The following is a 17,744-nucleotide window of genomic DNA, read 5'->3' as shown; positions in this document are numbered from 1 at the left end:
GCAGAAGGAGGCCATTCAGCCCATCGAGTCTGCACCAGCTGTTGGAAAGAGCACCCTACCCAAGACCACACCTCCACCCTATCCCCATAACCCAGTAACCCCACCCAACACTAAGGGCAATTTAGCGTGGCCAATCCACCTACCCTGCACATCTTTGGGTTGTGGGGGCAAAACCCATGCAAACACAGGGAGAATGTGCAAACTCCACATGGAAAGTGACCCAGAGCCGGGATTGAACCTGGGACCTATGATTTATATTTATAACCTAGATCTGGGTGTACAAGCACAATTTCAAAATTTGAAGATGATACAAGACTTGGCAGTATGGTGAACTGTGGGGAGGGCAGTGATGGATTTCAGAGAATACAGACAGGCTGGTGGAATAGGCAGACACGTTGCAGATAAAATTTAATACAGAAAAGTGTGAAGAGATACATTTTGGTCAGAAGAATGAGGAGGCGACATAAAATAAAGGGTCCAATTTTAATGGAAATGCAGGAGCAGAGGGACTTGGATGTACATGTTCATAAATCATTGAGGACAGGTTGAGAAAACAGTTAATAAATTGACTTCCGGCGGCGGCCATGGAGTGAGTGGTGGCAAATGTGCTGTCTCGTGCTTGAAGCGTAATTGTTTGGTCCTCGTTACCCTTTCACAGGGGTATTTGCTGGTACAAGGAACAGGAACAGACAGAGCTTAGGATTCTCCTTCGGATGGGCATGTCTCAGCCCTATCAAACAAGGATGCAACTGTACAGGGACAACAGTCAGACCAGGAACTTTTGGAAAGTGTGACAGAAGGAAAGATGGCAGAGGGCTCTGTGGCATCCTTGTTCATTCAGTGGTCCACGGAACACTAGGTGAAGTTTTTAACAGACACGCTCCAGCAGCAAGGAAGGCAGTCTCAGAGGACCTGGCTAAGGTGGCAGACCCAATTCGGGCAGCCATTGAGAGATTGGAGCAGTGATTAGGAGCACATAGTACAAAGAACAAAGAAAAGTACAGCACAGGAACAGACGCTTCGGCCCTCCAAGCCTGCGCTGACCATGCTGCCCGTCTAAAGTAAAATCTTCTATACTTCCGGGGTCCGTATCCTTCTATTCCCATCCTAATCATGTATTTGTCAAGATGCCACTTGAACGTCACTATCGTCCCTGCTTCCACCACCTCCTCCGGCAGCGGGTTCCAGGCACTCACTACCCTCTGTGTAAAAAACGTGCCTCGTACATCTCCTCTAAACCGTGCCCCTCGCACCTTAAACCTATGCCCCCTAGTAATTGACCCCTCTACCCTGTAAAAAAGTCTCTGACTATCCACTCTGTCTATGCCCCTCATAATTTTGTAGACCTCTATCAGGTCGCCCCCCTCAACCGCCACCGTTCCAGTGAGAACAAACCGAGTTTATTCAACCTCTCCTCATAGCGAATGCCCTCCATACCAGGCAACATCATGGTAAATTTCTTCTTCACCCTCTCTAAAGCCTCCATCTCCTTCTGGTAGTGTGGCAACCAGAATTGAACACCATGCTCCAAGCGTGGCCTAACTAAGGTTCTATACAGCTGCAACATGACTTGCCAATTTTTATACTCAATGCCCTGGCCAATGAAGGCAAGCATGCCGTATGCCTTCTTGACTACTTTCTCCACCTGTGTTGGCCCTTTCAGTGATCTGTGGACCTGTAGTGTGTCGCTCAAAAAAGTAGAAGAGTCTGTGGCGGACCATGACGACCAGCAGGCCTCATGGAAGGCAGAGAGTACACTGGTGGTGGATGGGCAAAAGAAGCTGAAGGAGATAGTGGACGATTTAGAGAATCGATCTCGGAGGCAGATTCTCCGGATTGTGGGGTTGCCCGAAGGCATTGAGGGAACGCAGGCCATGAAGAATGCAGAGCATGTGTGGGGTCGGAATCTTCGACCAACTTCCTCAACCCATACGACCCAGCTGATTTAATGGAATGTTTGGGGATTAAATGGGCCAATTTAAGAGGTCGTGCACGTTCACACATTTGAGGAGTTTGAAGGCGAATGTTGTGTTTTTTCAAGAGAATCATTGAAGGTGATGGATCAGATAAGGCTGAGGAAGGGATGGGTGGGAAAGGTGTTTCAGTCGGGGCTGAATATGAAGATGAAGGGGGTGGCAGTGCTGGTTAATAAGAGGGTGTTCTTTTGTGTTGGGTAGCATAGTGGCATCCCTGGGGGGAGATTTGTGATGGTGAGTGGGAGGTAGCAAAGGATTCCTGTGGTGCTGGTGAATACTTATGCCCCAAATTGGAATGATGTGGAGTTCACGAGGCGACTCCTGGCAAAGATTCTGGGCCTGGACACGCATCGGCTGATCATGGACTGGGCGATTTTAATACGGTGCTGGATACTAGGCTGCACCGACCATGACCGAGATCTATGAGGGTGTTGGCAACGGTGAAGGAGTTGTTGGGATTTATGGAGCGAATGGGGCAGCAGACCTGTGGCGGTTTGAAGGGCTGAGGGCAAAGGAATTTTCATTCTTTTCACATATCTACAGGGAGTAATCCTGGACTTATGTTTTTTGTAACTGGACAAGGCACTATTGGCAGGGGTAGTTGGGACTGAGTACTTGTGGTGTCAGACCATGCGCCACACTGGGCAGACTTGCGGGTGGAGGGGGCGAGTCCGCCGAGGCCACAGTGGAGTTTGGATGTGGGGTTACTGGCCGACAAGGAGGTCTCTGAGAAGATAGGAATAGATATCCGGAGCCTAATGAGACGGGGGAAGTTTCTGCGGCTATGTTGTGAGAGGCCCTGAAGGCAGTGATTAGAGGGGTATTTATTTCGATAGGGTGCAAAAGGTGAGGGCAGAGCGGGCAAAGAGGCTGAGACTGGTGGAGGCCATTCTGATGGTAGACCGGAGATATTTGGCAATGCTGCTGAAGAAAAGGCAGAAGCTCCAAATGGAGTTTGGGCTAATGTCGACGGGAGAGGCAGTGGTTCAGCTGCGCAGGGCCAGAGGGGCAGTGTAAGAGTATGGGGAGAAGGTGAGTAGGATGCTTGCGCATCAGTTGAGGAAGCAGGTGGTGATGAGGGAGAGTGGGCGGATGAGGGACAGGGGAGGTAAATGGGATGTTTGAAGTATTTTATCGGAAATTTTACAGTTCGGAGGCCTCGACGAGGGATGAGGGCTTGAGGCGGTTTCTCGATGGGCTGGAGTTCCTAAGGGTGGATGAGGTGAGGGTACAGGGGCTGGGGGCCCCAACTGGACTGGGTGGAGTTGAAGGATGGTGTGGGGGCGATGCAATCGGGGAGGGCCCCAGGCCCGGACGGGTTCCCATCAGAGTTTAATGAGAGGTTTGGGTCAGAGCTGGGGCCCCTGTTAGCATAGATGTACAATTAGCCGGTGGGGAGGGAAGACCTCCCCCCACCCCCTCATGCTGTGTCAGGCATCTATCTTGCTCATTTTAATGAAAGACATAGACATAGTGTAGGTCGTCCCACCCGACATAGTTGTTAAATGTGGATGCAAAGCTATTGCCTAAAGTGCTGGCAGTGTGAACAGTGAATTGTGTGAGGGGTGATGGGGGAGGGGCGGCAGGTATCGTTCAATGTTCGGAGCTTACTGAATTTGATAATGATACCATCGACCTATCGGATGGCGGAGGTGGCTGTGTCTATGAACACGGAAAAGGCTTTTGACTGTGTGGAATGGTAGTACTGGGCGAATTGGATTTGGGAAGGGGTTTGTTGACTGGGTGAGATTGTTGTATAGGGCTCCAAAGGCAAGTGTGCTGACTAATAGTGTCACTTCGGAGTATTTTGGGTTGCATCCAGGGATGAGGTAGGGCTGCCTAGTGATTAAACGGTTGGCAGTGGCACTTCAGGCTACAAGGCGGTGGCAGGGCATGGGGGGGAGGGGGTTTGGTGGAGCACCGACTCTCTTTATACGCTGATGCACCCCCGTTAGACTGCTTTGACAGGATTATGGGGATCTTGGGCGAGTTCAGTCTTGAAAATGGGGAAAAGTGATGTATTTCCAATCAACACCTGGGGACCAGGGGGGCTCCTGGGCCCAGCTGCACAAGTTGAATCTGCCGATTTTTGTGCTCAGTCTTTTTTTAGTAGAGTAAATAAAACGATACTGGAGTTTGTGAGTAAGGTTCCCCTGACCAGGAGGGTATTTCGGAAAGGGATGAGGGGGCTGTCGCTGCCTAATCTGCAGAAGTTTTAAGGGGCGGAGGAGTGGAGACTGTTCATTGACTTCTTTAAGGAACATTAACATGTCGGGGAGGCTGGATATAAAAGGGGGGGGGGGGTGGTACTGGTGTCATGTGAGAGTACCTTTAAGATATGGGTGTTTACGAATGGGTGTGTATATAAATATCTATAGTGAGAGTATCTTTAAGATATGGGTGTTTATTACTGCAGTGATGTCAGAGAGTGGGTGGAGCTAGGCTGTCTGTCAGCTTTTTACTTCCGTTTTAGGCTGTTTGCTGCAGGGTGTGTTTTCGTTTCGTTTTCAGAGCTGGATAGCTGCAGTCACAGCCAGAAGGGGTATTAGTCTCTCTGTCTGTAATCTAAAAACTGTAAATCGATCCTTTGGTGATTTAAAACTAATAACTGCTCTCAGTAGTGACTTTAACCTGATGTTCCTCTGACCCACAACTTTTAACAGATTGTGGTATGGGGAGCACACGGCCCACTGTAAAGGTGTGGTACAGCAGAAATGGAAAAGTATTTTTTAAAGCAAAATAATGTTTATTCTATGAACTCAAGTTAACTTTTTTAAAACATAGTGAACATCTGAGCAACCATTAATTCAAATACAACCCCTAAAGAATACAACACTAAGTAATCCATAAGACTTAAAAAAGAACTTTTAACAGAAGCACATTAGGTGACTGCAGCTGTCCAGCTCAAAACGAAACGAAAACACACGCTGCAGCAAACAGCCTAAAATGAAAAGAAAAAGCTGAGACAGCCCAGCTCCACCCACTCTGACATCACTACAGTAATAAACACCCATTTTTTAAAGGTACTCTCACTACAGAAATTTATATACACACCCATTTATAAACACCATTTCATAAAGGTACTCTCACATGACACCGGGAATAGTGTTAAATGTGTCTGGTGTACTGTTGCTGTTTGCTCATTTCTGTTCTATATATATATATATATATTTGAAAGCACATCCAATAAAATAATTTTCAAAAGAAAATTATACTGAATCCTGTGTTTTATACATAGGGGCACAACGCACACAAGCAAGTAATTTATGAAACTTCATAACTGTTCCATCCGGCAGAAAGTCGAGAACCCTAAGGTGATTAACAAAGAACCAGAGGCGACACAAGAAAAATCATCATTGTTCACCATGTAGTGTGAATCTGGAATGCACTGCCTCATTGTGTGGTGGAGACAAATTTAATTACAGTGATCAAAAGGGAACTGAATAATTATCTGAAGAGAACAGATTTAATGGGCTCAGGGGAAAGGTCAAAGATGGGGAGATACTGTTGCAGAGAACTCACACAAACACAATGTGTTGAATGGCCCCATTCTGTGCTGTGAGCATTCAATGGTTCTAGTGTAGATACGTTGAGGAAAGTTGATAAACACATGGGGAAGAAAAAAGCAAAGGGTTACCCTGAGAGTGTGGTCAAGAAGCGTGGAAGTAGGCTTGTGTGGAACATAAACAGCAACATAGACAAATTGGCCTGTTTCTGTGCCGTAAAGTCAAGAAAATGCTGCTAGCAGGAAAAAAACAGAATACCGTGCCTCACATCCACAGGCTATCACAACCAAGGAATTAATGTGAAGCATTCTCTACCGCCCTGCCCCCTTAATGCACTTTTCACCCCCCCAACCGCACTCTTACGCCTCCACCCTGACCCCTTAACCGAAATCTTTCCCCCCGCCCCCTCACCACATTCTTTCCCCCCTGCCGCCTCATAGCACTCTTACCTTGCCCCTTCACTGTGTGGTGAATGTGCAACCACTATAATTCACACTGTACATTACTGTGTCCCTGTGGGCTCCATCTGTGAGCCGTTGCGCGGCTCTGTCCACAGGGGGAGATGAGGAGCATGTACAGGGCTCTGCCCTTGGCACCGCCCCCATCAGGAAGTATAAGTGCTGCGGTCCTGCGAGTCCGCCCTCAGTTCAGCACAGTCGCAGGCAGGCTCAGTTGTAAGCCGATTAAAGCCACAGTTTACTCCCAACTCGCGTCTCTAAGTCGCATCAATTTAATCGACTTAAAGAACTACTATGGAATCAGCCCTCAAACCTGACCGACTGGAACTCGATCCACAGGCCACAGAGGCAAAGGAATTTTTTTTGCATTGGCTTCGGTGCTTCAAGGCCGACCTGGTTGCGCCGACGACCTCCTCCATTACAGAGGAACAGAAGCTAAGTCTTCTCCATGCACGGGTGAGCCATCGTATTTCTACTCAACTTGATGAAACTGACTGTTATACTGAGGCCCTCGCGATACTTGTATTTGCAGCCCGTAAATGAAGTCTACGCGCGACACATCTTTACAACTCGCCGCCAGCGCCCTGGGAAGTCGCTAGAAGACTATCTGCGTGACCTTAAGGCCCTAGCACGCGACTGTAACTTCCAGCCCGTGACAGCCTCCCAGCACATAGAACTCGCCGTCCGAGACGTGTATGTTGCAGGGGTCCGATCAAATTATGTGCAGTAGCGTCTTGTTGAGAAAGGGGCCCAGGACCTAGAGGACACGGTAAACTAGCGACCTCGTTAGAGGTCACTTTCCAAAGCCTAACTGCTTTCCCGGCCGATCATGCGATCCCATCGTGGACCCCTGACCAAAGGCTGCCCTAGGCCTGCGCCGCGCGGCCACCCGCCCACCACGGAGGACTATCGTGCCATTTTTGCGGCCAGCTCCAACACCCCCGACAGCAATGCCCGGCCTGCAACGCGAGCTGCAGCAGCAGGCGAAAAGGGCACTTCGCTAAGGTCTGCCTGGCCAATTCTGAAAAACCCGAACCCTAACCAGAACACTCGCTCCTCCGACTCCCAGACCCCGCAATGTGGCAGCGTATCTGCCGACTCCGCCTCCGCACAACATGTGCGACTCTCGGGGACCGCCATCTCGGCAATCCTCCCCACGCGGCCGGCCATGTGCGATCCATGGGGGCCGCCATCTTGGGCGCCATCTTCCTCGCCGCTCGCCACGTGTGATCCATGGAGGTGGCCATCTTGGATGCCATCTTCCTCGCCGCCCGCCACGTGCGATCAACGGAGGCCGCCATCTTGGCCATCACCCGCTATTCCACTTGAAGATTACGACCTCCGCAGACCGTCATCACGGGGCCGCTCCAGCACCGCCGACCAAGCCACCGACTACCCGCAGCTCAGTGCAGTCACCTTGGACCAGTCGTGGCCAAAGCATCTCAAGAGCTCCATGATGTCCGTCCGGATCAACGGATACGAGACACAGTGCCTGTTCGACTTCGGGAGCACTGAGAGCTTCGTTCACCCAGATCTGGTAAGGCGCTGCTCGCTCCCGATATTCCCATGCAGGCCGGCTGGTAGCGTTCTTTTCCTGAACCCTCTCCGCTTCGGAACTTCGACACTCCTCAGTCGAAAAGGAAGCACAAGCCATCGTGGAAGCTATACGTCACTGGAGGCACTACCTCGCTGGTAGGTGGTTTACCCTCATCACCGACCAAAGATTGGTTGCCTTTATGTTTGACAACTCGCAGCGGGGCAAAATCAAGAATGACAAAAACTTGTGGTGGAGGATTGAACTGTCCACCTATAATTTCGATATAGTATATTGTCCTGGGAAGCTCAATGAGCCCCCAGATGCCCTGTCCCGCGGCACATGCGTCAGCGCGCAAGACAACCGACTACAGGCTATCCACAATGACCTCTGCCATCCGGGGGTCACCCGACTCGCCCATTACATCAAGGCCCGCAACCTGCCCTTCTCCACCGAGGAGGTTAAAGCCGTCACCAGGAATTGCCCGATCTGCGCGGAGTGTGAGCCGCACTTCTACAGACCAGACAAGGCCCTCCTGGTAAAGACATCCTGGCCCTTTGAACGCCTGAGTATGGATTTCAAAGGGCCCCTCCCTTCGAACAACCGTAACATCTACTTTTGAATATTATAGGTGAGTTCTCCTGTTTCCTTTTTGCCATCCCATGCCCCAATATGACCACCCCCATGGTTATCAGAGCCCTGCACAGCGTCTTCACCCTGGTCGGTTTCCCCAGCTATGTCCACAGTGACAGGGGTTCGTCCTTCATGAGCGACGAACTGCGTCAGTACCTGCTCGGCAAGGGCATCGCCTCGAGCAGGACTACCAGTTATAACCCCAGGGGGAACGGGCAGGTGGAGAGGGAGAACGCGACGGTCTGGAAGACCGTTCTAGTGACCCAACGGTCCAGGAATCTCCCAACCTCCCACTGGCAGGAGGTCCTCCCCGATGCGCACCATGCTATTAGGTCCCTCCTTTGTACAGCCACAAACCAGACTCCTCATGATCGCTTATTTGTCTTCGTTAGGGGCACTACCACGGGGGTTTCGCTTCCAGCCTGGTTGAGGATACCGGACCCTGTCCTCCTTCGGAAGCATGTCCGGATACATAAGACAGACCCCCTGGTAGAGAGGGTCCAGCTCCTGCACTCGAACGCCCAATACGTGTTTCTCGAACACCCCGATGGCCGACAGGACACCGTTTCCCTCTGGGACATGGCACCCGCAGGATCCACTACCACTACTGCCGGTGTACCTCCCACATTACACCCGACCCGCCACGCCCTGCGCCCCTGCACCTATTTGCTTCCCGTGCTCCCTTCCACTTGACAAACTGGTCCGCAGGAACGAAGCTCAGGAAGAACCACCCCCGGACTCACCGGACATCCTTCCACAGCCATCTGAAACGGCTGCAACACCAGTGCTTCGTCAGTGGCAAGGCACGATTCGGGCGCCGGACCGACTGAACTTGTAGACCCGTCACCCCCGCCGGACTTGATTTTTAACAGGGGGTGAATGTGGTACCACTATAATTCACACTTTACATTATCTTGTCCCTGTGGGCTCCATCTGTGAGCCGTTGCGTGGCTCTGCCCACAGGGGGAGATGAGTAGCATGTACAGGGCTCCGCCCTTGGCTCCGCCCCCATCAGGAAGTATAAGTGCTGCGGTCCTGCGAGTCCGCCCTCAGTTCAGCACAGTCGCAGGCAGGCTCAGTTGTAAGCCGATTAAAGGCACAGTTTACTCCAACCCGCATCTCTGAGTGAATTGATGGTCGCATCACACTGCACTCACCTCCTGCCCCTTCAATGCACACATCTCCCTGCTGCCTCACAGCACTCTTCCCCCCTACCCTTTCACTGCGCTCGCCCCCCTGCCCCCTCACCGCACACTCTTCCCGACACCTAACAGCACCCTGCCCCTCACTGCACTCTTCCCACCCCAGCCCCCACCTCCTCACCGCACTCTCCACCTGCCCCCTCACTGCACTCTCGCCCCTGCCCCCTCACCGCACTCCCCCTCTGTCCCCTCACCGCACTCTCCCCCTGCCCTCTCACCGCACTCTCCCCTCTGCCCCCTCACCACACTCTCCCCCCTGCCCCCTCACCACACTCTCCCCCCTGCCCCCTCACCACACTCTCCCCCCTGCCCCCTCAACACACTCTCCCCCCTGCCCCCTCAACACACTCTCCCCCGCCCCCTCACCACACTCTCCCCCGCCCCATCACCGCACTCTTCCCCCTCCCCCTCACCGCACTCTCCCCAGCCCCCTCACCACACTCTCCCCCCTGCCCCCTCATCGCACTCTCCCCCTCCCCCTCACTGTACTCTCCCCCCTGCTCCCTCACCGCACTCTCCCCTGCCCCATCACCGCACTCTCCCCCCTGCCCCCTCACCGCACTCTCCCCCTCACCACACTCTCCCCCTCCCCCTCACCGCACTCTCCCCCCTCCCCCTCACCGCACTCTCCCCCCTGCCCCATCACTGCACTCTCCCCCCCTGCCCCCTCACCGCACTCTCCCCCCTGCCCCCTCACCGCACTCTCCCCCCTGCCCCCTCACCGCACTCTCCCCCCCTCCCCCTCACCGCACTCTCCCCCTCCCCCTCACCGCACTCTCCCCCCTGCCCCCTCACCGCACTCTCCCCCTGCCCCATCACTGCACTCTCCCCCCTGCCCCCTCACCGCACTCCCCCCTGCCCCCTCACTGCACTCCCCCTCCGCCCTGCCCACTCACCGCACACTCCCCCCGCCCCCTCACTGCACTCCCCCCCCGCCCCCTCACTGCACTCTCCCCTCTGCCCCCTCACCACACTCTCCGCCCCTGCCCCCTCACCACACTCTCCCCCCTGCGCCCTCATCGCACTCACCCCCCCCCGCCCTCTCACCACTTCCCCTCACCGCTCTTCCCCCCGCCTCCTCACTGCACTCTCCCCCCCGCCCCCTCACCGCACTACCCCCGCCCCCTCACTGCACTCCCCCCCGCCCTCTCACCACTTCCCCTCACCGCTCTTCCCCCCAACCCCTCACCGCACTCTCCCATCTCCCACCATCACCGCACTGTCCTCCTGCCCCCTCACCGCACTCTTCCCCCCTGCCCCCTCACTGCACTTCCCCCACCCTCACCGCACTCATCCCCCCACCCCCTCACTGCACTCTCACCCCGCCCCTCACCGCACTCTCCCCCCACTCCTCACCGCAATCCCCCCCTGCCCCCTCACTGCACTCTCCACCTGCCCCCTCACTGCACTCTCTCCCCTGCCCCCTCACCGCACTCCCCCTCTGTCCCCTCACCGCACTCTCCCCTGCCCCCTCACCACACTCTCCCCTCTGCCCCCTCACCACACTCTCCCCCCTGCCCCCTCACTGGCACTCTCCACCTGCCCCCTCACTGCACTCTCGCCCCGCCCTCTCAACACACTCTCGCCAACCCGTCCCCTCGCCGCACTCTCCCCCTGCCCCCTCACCACACTCTCCCATCCCCCACCCTCAACGCGCTCTCCCCCATCCCCTCACCGCACTCCCCCCCACCCTCTCACCGCACCGCACTCTCCCCCCCCACCCCCTCACTGCACTCACCCCCCTGACCACTCACCGCACTGTCCCCCTCCTGCCCCCTCACCGCACACTCCCCCCTGCCCCTCACCGAACTCATTCTCTTTCCCGCACCCTCACCACACTCTTCCCTTCCCCCTTCCTCCCACACGTCCCCTCACTGTTCTCTTCCCAGCTCCCGCCCCCTCGCTGCACTGTTCTCAACCCTGCCCCCTCACCGGACGCATCACCCCCTCTCCGCACTCTTCACCTACCCCCGCCCCCTCACCACACTCTTCACCTCCCCCCGCCCCCTCACCACACTCTTCCCCTCCCCCCACTCTTCCCACCCCCACCCTCTCACCACACTCTTTCCCTTCCCCCCCCTCACTGCTCTCTTTTCCTCCACCTATCCTTCACCACACTCTTCCCCTCCCCCCACTCTTCCCACCACACTCTTTCCCTTCCCGCCCCCTCACCGCAATCTTCCCCGCTGCCTCACTGCACTCAGCTCCCCCCACCCCCTCTGGGTGGCACAATGAATAGCTCTGCTGCACACATACACATATGTTGATGTTTCTGCAATGAATAGAGCTAGATAATATTAATAATGATAAGAATCAAATTTTAGTAATAAGCAAAAGTAGGATCTCATGGCCTTTGATGTGTGCTTCAATTGTGTAATCACATTATTGATTGAGAAAAATAAACTTGCTGAGGAAGTACACTATGAAAAAGAAGTGCAAAGCACAAGCTGGAAGAATGGGAAGGCATACCTTCGGTTTATTGCTCTTCTGCAACACATCGAGTAGGTGTCTGCGAAAGACTTCGAGCTGGGACAGGCCAAGTCTGTAAGAACATAAGAATAGTAATGCACTGTTATGAACATGTTCCATTGTCAATGGGTAATATTACATAGAAGAAAGCTATCTGTACAAAGACTGCAATATCCAACCTTGATACCAATCAGCTGCATACAAATGAAACGACAACCAATCTATTTGATCTTTTGTCTAATGTGACCAAGGAGTGGAGGCTGCACAAACAACTTTGATTTATAGAAAATACTACAGTGCAGAGCCACAATCTTTTTACTCCTAATTTCAACCCATGTTTAAATTCTAATTGCCTGACTATTGTATGTTTTGCTACAATGAACAATTTGCCTGTAAATTCATTCATAGCCATGCACATTTTGATTTCTTAATTTATTACAGTAAGCTAGCCTAACCAGCGAAGCCCACATCCCATAAAAATGAATTAAAGAAAAATGATGCAGCCATCACCCTATAATGCTGAATTTCAATACCAGCCTTCAGAATCTATCAAAGTGGGCACTTTTACCCAGTACAAAACCTGATTGTGGAGGTTTAAGACAATTGACAACAAATACACAGTAAACTGTACCAAACAATAGACGAATATTTGTGTGCAATAAAATCTGAAGAATTAACATCATGTTTTGCAAAAGGAAGTCTTTTGCTCCATCATTAAGTAAAACGTGCAGTAATTCAGCTATTTAATCAAAAATTGCCTTTGTACCTACACCACCTTCTACATGTAGAGCATAGTCAACTTATGGTATTAGTTTTTGGTCCCACTAAACAATACTAGAAATAAACAAACTTTTTCTGCCATGTATGCAAGTAATGATTCACCCACACACCACCTCACCCTGTCCACACCACCACAAAAAAAGGCTACATATTTTCTCGGTTTGGGAAACAAGATATTATCAGGCTGCTTCCAAAAGGAAGTAATTGCTTGGTAAATTGACAATTGTTGTCAAATGATAAATAAAATATTTTCTTCACTATTTAATGAGAAATATTAGAAAGATGCACAAAAATTACTTCATTCACATTACTCAATGCTTCTCGACAATGGAGTGTTGAAAACAAAAAGAAAATTATTAAGCTTTGTGACTTTTGAAATGCCAGGGAACTTGGGGAGCCTACATTTACCAGCATGGTAACGCCCCGGCCAATCAAACTCAATTTGCCAACACCCAGCACCCTTTTCTCTTATAGTGTATACTGCTGTCATTTTCTAAAAATTAGTTTTCTTATGCTTGTCCTATTGATTGCGAGATTAAAAGCTTTGGCAACATAAATCTCTTCTCAGCAACATACAAGGTGTATTCAATAGCAAATGGACTTGTACATTACACCACACCTTGGGATGAATAAACTGGCCTTAATGACCCAACTTTAGCAAATTATACATGCATTAAATCAATTATGATAAACTTGACTAGATTAGTCTTGTAGTTTCAAAGGTGATCTAATTATACTAATTTAAGATAATTAAAATATTTGATAAAACTGATAGAGAGCAATTATTTCTTCTAGTGCGAGAGTTCGGAATGAAGGGATATAAACTTAAAATTAGAGCGAGGCTACTCAGGGCTGACATCTGAAGATATTACCTCACAAAGTGTCGTGAAAATCTGTAACTTTCTCTGTAACTACCTCACAAAGTGTTGTGAAAATCTGTAACTTTCTCTGTAACTACCTCACAAAGTGTGAAAATCTAACTTTCTCTGTAACTACCTCACAAAGTGTCGTGAAAATCTGTAACTTTCTTGAATTTAATTGAAGCTAGGTCAATTAAAAATTTCAAAACTGAGATTGATAAAAATGATACCCCTAGAGACCGATAACTTTTAAAAAGAAATATAAATTTCCAAGGATCACATGCCAAAACTTTCTTTAAAATTATTACCGTAACAAACATTAGCTAGCAAGAAACGAATACATTAAATTATAGAAAGAGTATCATCAATTAACTTTTCAACACAACCAGAAACTCCACACCACAGGGCAGCACGGTGGCACAATGGTTAGCACTGCTGCCTCATGGCACAGAGGACCCGGGTTCTATCCCAGTTTCGGGTCACTGTCCGTGTGGAGTTTACACATTCTCCCCGTGTTTGCGTGGGTCTCACGCCCACAGCCCAAAGATGTGCAGGCTATGTGGATTGGGCACACTAAATTGTCCCTTAATTGGACAAAGAAAGAATTGGGTGCACCAAATGTGTTTTTTAAAAACTCAGACCATGTTTAAATGCTGTACTGCACTCTGTGCAGAACTGCAGTCTTGTGGTTAAAATCCAAAACTCTTCCCCCCCCCCCAGACTATAACAGGATGAATTTTCCTTTTAAACCAAGTCCCCTTTCCCTACCCTTAATCAGATTTCCTGTTGTCTGGTACCCTCTGGTGAATCCGTCGTCTTTGACTCTTCATAATTCTGTTTCCTTGAACACAGGTTCTGTCCTCACTAGCTATCTGCTTGATGGTTATGCCAAAAACAGTTATTTTATTCTTCCAGGCATAGCAGCACCTATTGTGGATTTTCTTCCTCAAATCATTCGGTCTAACTGCCTCTTAGAGTTTGAAAGAAACAAAAATAACGGCCTTCTCTTTTGTAACCAGGAGCAAGAATTTGCACTTTACATTCAAAAGGCTTCGACCTCGGTCCATGGGCGCGATTCTCCGCTCCCCACGCCGGGTGGGAGAATCGCGGGAGGGCCGGGCCCCACTGCGATTCTCCCACCCCCCCCGCTCGGAAGAATCGCTGCTCGCCGTTTTTCACGGCGACCGACGATTCTCCGACCCGGATGGGCCGAGCGGCCTGCCGTTCGTGACCGTTTCACGATGGCGGCAACCACACCTGGTCGCTGCCGTTGTGAACATGGGCGCCAAAGGCCCGTTTGAAGCTTGTGGGGGGTGGAGAGGGGGGTGAGCACCACGGCCGTGCTCGGGAGGGGACTGGCCCGCGATCGGTCCCCACCAATCGTCGGGCCGGCGTCTCAAAGCGATGCACTCTTTCCCCTCCGCCGCCCCGCAAGATCAAGCCGCCACATCTTGCGGGGCAGCGGAGGGGAAGATAGCCACCGCACATGCGCTGGTTTGAGCCGTCAGCCGTGCATGTGCGGGTTGGAGCCGGCCAACCTGCGCATGCGCGGCTGACGTCACATAAGCGGCGCCGTCGCGTTATTCTCGGCGCGCCGCCTTGACGCAAGCGTCAAGGCCGGGCAGCCGAGAATAACAGAGCGCCGCTCCTAGCCTCCCGGGTGGGGGTGAATACGGTGAGAGGAGCGGCCTCCGAGGCCGTCGTGAAACTCGGCCGAGTTCACGACGGCCTTCCCGATTTTTCCCGGGAGCGGAGAATTCCGACCCATGTCCCTATGGCAACCAGGTAACATGGGCTTGTCTCCAGGCAGACTTCGTAAGAGGTATTGTATCATGCCCCTCTCCAGTACTCTATTTTACCTTGAATCAAAGGATACTGTTTAAAACGTTTAATATTGAGTGGTCATAACAATTAGGCAAGCTCAGTAAGGAATGTGGAACCAATATATGTAGGTGCAATGGAAAGTACTGATTAGCCATGATCCAACTGAATGCCAGAATAGCCTCAAGAGGCTGAATAGCCTACTCCTTTGCCTATATTCAAATGCAACATGGTGAAAGGATAAAATTCAATATGAGTATTAAGGATGTGAATATGGTTATCTGTATGACCAATAAATTAGCTAGTTTGAGTTTCGTGCACAAGTAATGCTTTTTTCTGGCTCTGATAAATGGCCACATGTTTGAGAGATACAAGAGCAGCATGGTTGCACAGTGGTTAGCACAGTTGCTTCACAGCTCCACGTTCAATTCCTGTCTGGGGTCACTGTCTGTGTGGAATCTGCACATTCTCCCCGTGTCTGTGTGGGTTTCCTCCCGGAGCCAAGGTTTCCTCCCACAGTCCAAAGATGTGCACGTTAGGTGGATTGGCCATGCTAAATTGCCCTTAGTGTCCAAAAAAGGGTGGGTGGGGTCACTGGGATGGGGTGGGGATGTGAGCTTGGGTATGGTGCTCTTTCCAAGGGCCGGTCCAGACTCGATGGACCAAATGGCCTCCTTCTGCACTGTAAATTCTATGAATTTAGTTATCATGTGGTCCATAACCCTATTAAAGGGACATGGTTGAATGTCAAAAGCTATCCTTTATGTAAGAGAATCAGATGTTGCAATGATGGGGTGTGGGAAGAAGTAACTCAAACAATATGGCCAATATGAGTTTCCGCTCAGATATAAGCATAATCTAGGCTAATGCGACTTTGCAAAAGATCAGAAACTTTAAACACATGTGAGTTATGCCCACAACCATTCATGATTGATTTTCCATCATCTTTAGGCTGGTTCAAAAATCAATTCACTCTTGCACAAAACTTGCCCTGCACCCAGGTCAGCAATAGATTCTGCCGCTCATTCAGTGTCTTCCATCACAATGTTGCAAGGTCATCCATCGTTAATGTCCTTCAGCTAGAGTCACCGGCAGTAAATTAAATCCTCATTCAGGTCAGTTTCACATGCCTACACTACAATGATTTTAAACCTTTTGGATTCAATTTAAATTAATTGAAATTTAATCGATTTATTTGCTCTTGGTATGCTTGACCAACGACTGGTCAATTGAAATCACTAATTGGCTAGATCTTTCAACTTCAGCAATTATTTGAACAATTTTTCAGTTTAAATTCATTCTATTCAGTAATCTGGAGGTTGGCCAAGTTCCAGTCATAAACAGATTATGATCTATAAAGCTGCTTACTTGTGCTGATGTGTGGGAGACTTTAAGCTCAGTGTTATATGAATTAGTTTGAATGGAAATTTGGGTGTAACTTCACTTCAGCATTTTGAGCACATTTCCCCAATTGCCAAGCTCGGGGAAACTCATGGCCCATATCTCAGAGCAATAATATAAAAACATATTTCAAATCTCATGACAATCTGAAGTTTTCCTCCTCTATTATTTTCAAATGGTACAGCTCTTGAAATTAATGCGGGTCTTACACCCTCTCTTAACTACTGGCACAAATTTACTGCTGTGTACATTCAGCAACTCAGAAAAGGAAACAAAATGTGGTTCCTGTTTACTTTTAAATCGGCATCTCAAATATTTATCACAATAGAGAGGACCTCCACATAGCAGTTAAACAAGAGTGCCATAAACTCAGGCAGACTTATTATAGAATCATAGAATTTATTGTGCAGGAGGCCATTCGGCCCATCGAGTCTGCACCGGACCCTGTAAAGTCCCTGGTAACCCCTCCAACCCTTTTGGACACTAAGAGGCAATTTAGCATGGCCAATCCACCTAACCTCCACATCTTTGGAGTTAGTGCAATTTGATTTTATGACATTTCTACTTAAATGATCCAACCAAACACCATATACTTTTCATCATTATAAAACTGATACAATCATTGATAACTGTAGACTTCTGAACCACTGCTCATTTCCCTTTGAAAGCCAGGACTCAAGATAAACCAGACTAAAAGCTAAATATCAGAACTGAGAGAATAGCTACATCTACCATGTGTTCCACATCCAGAACATCGATCTTGCTGTATCGCAACACAAATTGAAAAATCAATGCAAAACAATTGAATAAAGCTGGTTCATGTAAACTAAGTCTCAAGATCTACAAAACTTCTGGTAGAGTCAATATTGTAAATAGTTAAAAAAAAAAATTGCAGAATTGAGGTTCCAGTGTAGTAAGAAGTCTTACAACACCAGGTTAAAGTCCAACAGGTTCCACATCATGGGTTCCAGTGTAGTACAGTGGTTGAGCATATGGTAAAAATAAATAAGATTTCTCAACTTGCCTTGGTACCAGATCTTTCCCTAAGATAACAGACGTCACAAACTCCTTCGAGTATTCCATTGCATCACAGCTAAGGATTAA

General features: G+C 50.0%; 1 protein-coding gene across 2 annotated transcripts in view; it reads right to left on the bottom strand.

Moving 5' to 3' along the window:
- Window positions 1-17,744, bottom strand: part of LOC119971727 (diacylglycerol lipase-alpha-like) — a 367,691-nt gene that overhangs the window by 60,154 nt on the left and 289,793 nt on the right. For both annotated transcript variants that reach the window (XM_038807684.1, XM_038807683.1), the window contains 2 exons: window positions 17,665-17,733; window positions 11,779-11,851 (listed from right to left, as the gene is read on the bottom strand). In XM_038807684.1, the coding sequence (XP_038663612.1) occupies window positions 11,779-11,851; window positions 17,665-17,733 (142 nt within the window). The remainder of the gene's footprint in view (window positions 1-11,778; window positions 11,852-17,664; window positions 17,734-17,744) is intronic.

The sequence above is a fragment of the Scyliorhinus canicula genome, chromosome 9 (assembly GCF_902713615.1).
Source record: "Scyliorhinus canicula chromosome 9, sScyCan1.1, whole genome shotgun sequence".
Taxonomy (NCBI): domain Eukaryota; kingdom Metazoa; phylum Chordata; class Chondrichthyes; order Carcharhiniformes; family Scyliorhinidae; genus Scyliorhinus; species Scyliorhinus canicula.
Note: the sequence above shows the minus strand (reverse complement) of the source record. Positions and strands in the feature narration are given on the sequence as shown.